Source organism: Limulus polyphemus, unplaced genomic scaffold (genome assembly GCF_000517525.1).
Source record: "Limulus polyphemus unplaced genomic scaffold, Limulus_polyphemus-2.1.2 Scaffold3239, whole genome shotgun sequence".
Taxonomy (NCBI): domain Eukaryota; kingdom Metazoa; phylum Arthropoda; class Merostomata; order Xiphosura; family Limulidae; genus Limulus; species Limulus polyphemus.
This window is the reverse complement of record NW_013668849.1, coordinates 41,716-46,316: the sequence shown is the minus strand read 5'-3', so window position 1 is coordinate 46,316 and position 4,601 is coordinate 41,716. Positions and strand designations below refer to the sequence as shown.

At 33.7% G+C, this 4,601-nt stretch overlaps 1 protein-coding gene across 3 annotated transcripts in view; it reads right to left on the bottom strand.

Annotated features, from left to right (window-relative positions):
* Positions 1–393: 393 nt before the first annotated feature.
* Positions 394–4,601, bottom strand: part of LOC106468966 (paired box protein Pax-5-like) — a 37,260-nt gene continuing 33,052 nt past the window's right edge. For all 3 annotated transcript variants that reach the window (XM_022397362.1, XM_022397363.1, XM_022397364.1), the window contains one exon: positions 394–3,524. In XM_022397362.1, coding sequence (XP_022253070.1) covers positions 3,418–3,524 — 107 coding nt within the window. In that variant the 3' untranslated portion in view covers positions 394–3,417. The remainder of the gene's footprint in view (positions 3,525–4,601) is intronic.

Below are 4,601 nucleotides of genomic sequence, written 5' to 3'. Positions count from 1 at the left end.
GTTGTTCTTTCTTATTAATTTTAATTAGTTATTATCTCTCTCTCTCTCTCTCTCTCTATATATATATATATATATATAAATACATACTATTAACTAATTAGTTTTTACCCTATGTTTGGGCTGATAGTGATTATTATCTCGTTTTATATAATGATAATAATAATAAATACATATAATATATATAAATATATAAATAGGAATAGAGGTTTTTTACTAATTAATAACTAAACTTGGTATCCGATCGCCACAACCTTACTGTAAATATTTTAAGAAAACATGGTACTTAGTAATGTCAACTATTTGTATCGGTTCTTTGTTCAGTAACTAGAGCCTTTAACGCTTTGAACGAAACTATAACAAGATAGTAAAACCTTAGGCATTGACGAAAGAACGTTTCGTTTAAAATCAAAAATTTATTTCTCATATTTTTCACGTTACCAGTAAAGTTTGGTTTTTGAAGAACCATAAAGTCCCAATGGTAGACGAAACATTTTCATCAAAAATATATAAACACAAAAACTCAAGTGAGAATCTGTTTACAGAAACACTCATAATAAGGACGAAACATGTAAACAAAAAATCAGATGTTATTATCTAAGTAGTTCCTGTAGACTAAAGCTGAATTAAAATCTGTTCTGGAACAAAATAATGAAGAAATAAAAAAGTCATTGAATGATTGAGAGCAGTTAATCTCTTCGTGCAAAAAGTCGAACCAAACAGAACATGTGATTCTAATAAATTAAGTAGAACAAGAAGGAACAGTATATTTTGAACTATCATCTTATTTCGTAAGAAAAAATAATCACACAATATTCGTCATATATATATATATAAAAATCTTTAAATTATGTGCAGTATTAAACCTACAATTTCAGAGTATCACCTCAGTATTAATAGCAATGATATAAACCTGCTTATTCTTATTTTCTACATCATTAATTTTCTAAACACGAATTTTAAGATCCGAAGTACGAGGCCTAACACTTTACTGTATTTTGAATTTTCTACACACGAATTTTAAGATCTGAAGTACGAGGCCTAACTCTTCACTGTATAACAAATTTTCTAGACACGAATTTTAAGCTCCAGAAGTACGAGGCCTAACATTTTACTGTATCTTGAATTTTCTACAAATTGGTTTGAGATCTTGAAGTACGAGGCCTAACTCTTCACTGTATCTTGAATTATATACAAATTAGTTTAAGATCCTGAAGTACTAGGCCTAACACTTTACTGTATCTTGAATTTTCTACAAATTAGTTTGAGATCCTGAAGTACGAGGCCTAACTCTTCACTGTGTCTTGAATTATATACACATTAGTTTAAGATTCTGAAGTACGAGGCCTAACACTTTACTGTATAACAAATTTTCTACAAATTAGTTTATAATCGTGAAATACGAGGACTAAATAGTTATTGTTTTGAACAGGATATCGCGATTGTTAAGTATACAACGTTCACTACAGCATTATGGCGTCGTAACCACTGATCACTGTAAAGTAACTGAAACATAATTCACCAACCCCCTTACCCCCCCCCCCCACTATAAATCAAACCCATCATGATAGATAAAAAAACAAGAACCATATTTTACCATCCTAGAAAGTCCGAGAACAACTCTGCCATTGCAACAACAAAATGCTTAATGAATACTAAAACAGCCGGTACAGCTAGGCTAGTCCAGTAAGTGTGACTCTTGTAGGTTCTTTAAAGTGCTTAACTAATACTAAAACAGCCGGTACAGCTAGGCTAGTCCAGTAAGTGTGACTCTTACAGGTTCTTTAAATTGCTTAATTAATACTAAAACAACCGGTACAGCTAGGCTAGTCCAGTAAGTGTGACTCTTGTAGGTTATTAAAGAGCTTAACTAATACTAAAACAGCCGGTACAGCTAGGCCAGTCCAGTAAGTGTGACTCTTACAGGTTCTTTAAAGTGCTTAATTAATATTAAAACAGCCGGTACGGCTAGGCTAGCTCAGCAAATGCGACTATTACAGGTTCTTTTTCACATTTAAGTATCTTCAAAATACTTTAAGTTTGTTTACGCTGGTAAAAACTGATGTTGAATTGTGTTATGATGAGATTCAGGGAAAAATTAAACACATAAGGAAGTGTACATTAGTTCATGTTTCATGGATCGTGAATTGAAACTGCTTTAATAGAAAGGATCGCGACTTGAAACTGTTTTAATAAAAAGGATCGTTAATAAAAACTACTTTAATAGAAAGGATCGTGAATAGAAACGGTTTTAACAGAAAGGATCGTGAACTGAAACTGTTTTAATAAAAAGGATCGTTAATAAAAACTACTTTAATAGAAAGGATCGTGAATAGAAACGGTTTTAACAGAAAGGATCGCGACTTGAAACTGTTTTAATAAAAAGGATCGTTAATAAAAACTACTTTAATAGAAAGGATCGTGAATAGAAACGGTTTTAACAGAAAGGATCGCGACTTGAAACTGTTTTAATAAAAAGGATCGTGAACCTATAAAACCTTGACAATGAGCCTCACTGAGCAATACTTTAGGAAATCATTAATTTATACACAACAAAAATACAAATATGACTATAAGTAATGTGACTATGACATCTTGTTTCTGTTCCCTTCTAAAGCGAAACGTCGAGAAGATAAACATTACCGTATCGTTCTAAAAGAATTCTGATCCCACACCTTAAATACAGTGGCCCAGCCCTTCGTATACGAAATCTTACTTTTGATATTCATGTTGTACTGTGTACACTAATCTCTGTAATTAAACTACACCTCTTGGCGTTTTCCTAGAAAAATAACAATAATGTCTTTCATCACATAAACAAATTGATTACAGTGTTCAGGAAAGGAGGTTATGATAGGTGTAGGAAATGATTTGTCTAAAAACATGACATAACAAACAATATATACTCTAGTTCAAACAAAGAGAAATGTCTTTTCAACTAGTTTTTGTATTTTTTTTTACCAAGCTCATTTTACAGCTCGAACTTTTCTTTTGAAGAAAATGTATAGCAGGAACTTTGTCGATGTTACAATCAATCTTCAAAGTTAGTTTCTTCTCCTTCTCTTTATCATTAGTATCTTTATTAAAAGATCACTTAGCCTTTAGAGGTAGATGGCGCTATTGAACATTTCCTCATCTCTTGCGGAGAATTGAGCAGTTACGACTTACCTCAGCCGATTTATCCAATAGAAATTCTGTTCCAGCCAGTTTATACAATAGAAAATCTGTTTCAATCGATTTATCCAACAGAAAATCTGTTTCAGTCGATTTATCCAATACAAAATTTGTTTCAGCCTGATATCTAACAGAAAATCTGTTTCAGCTCATTGAACCAATAGGAAACCTGTTTCAGCCAGGTTATCCAATAGGAAATAATCTGCTTCAGCCAGTTTATCCAATAGAAAATCGACTTCAGAAGAGCTAGCATCTCTCGGCTTTGAAACTGTTGGGGCTGATTGGTAGCCCACCATGTCCTAATGCGTTTACAGGTGAAGCTCGAGTTCCATGAGTATAATAGTAGGACGGATCTGAGAAAAAAAAAGAGAGAAGAAATCCGAAGAATATGAAGAAAAAAAACAAAAAACAGTTAACAAATTTAATTTCAAAATGAGCTATTTCAATATAAAACAAACATTTATATTCGAAACATTTTAGGGTGTAGGGATACACTGCTCTCACAGGGTGGATGTATATATACGTTAGGTGGTGGAATGGGTAGTACAGACAAGGTGGATGTATATATACGTTAGGTGGTGGAATGAGCATGGGAGATGTATATATACGTTAGGTGGTGGAATGGGTAGTACAGACAAGGTGGATGTATATATACGTTAGGTGGTGGAATGGGTAATAGAGGCAGGGGATTTACATATACGTTAGGTGGTGGAATGGATAATAGAGACAGGGTGGATGTATACATACGTTAGGTGGTGGAATGGGTAATACAGACATGGTGGATATACATATACGTTAGGTGGTGGAATGGGTAATACAGACAGGGTGGATGTATTTATACGTTAGTTGGTTGAATGGGTAATACAGCCAGGGTGGATGTACATATATCAGTTGGTGGAATGGGTAATACAGCCAGGGTGGATGTACATATACGTCAGTTGGTAGAATGGGTAATACAGACAGGTTGGATGTACATATACGTTAGGTGGTGGAATGGGTAATACAGACAGGGTGGATGCATATACACATTAGGTGGTGGAATGGGTAATACATATTTTCTTCCCATCCCAAATACTCTTAGGTTTCTGATATTGTTCCATCCCAACAATTTTAGGATAAATGTTTTTGTTACTAGTTTTTACGAGTCTTGTCTTCCAATGGGGATGTAACTTCTAGGTGGAAGGCAGCATTTCACCAACTTATTCAGTTCTGTTCCATGGGAGCCATAATATAATCTATAGACGTTACTTCTTGAAGCAAGATAAGTCCTGACCAGGATACTGCGGTAAGGAGTATACACAGCATGGTCACAAGTAAATAGACACCACTTTTTCAGAAAAAAATGAAACTTTTCAGTCATATTTACATGAAATGATATATTTATAATTTAATTAATATCTAGTAGATCTTCCTTTCGCTTCGTGGAGTTC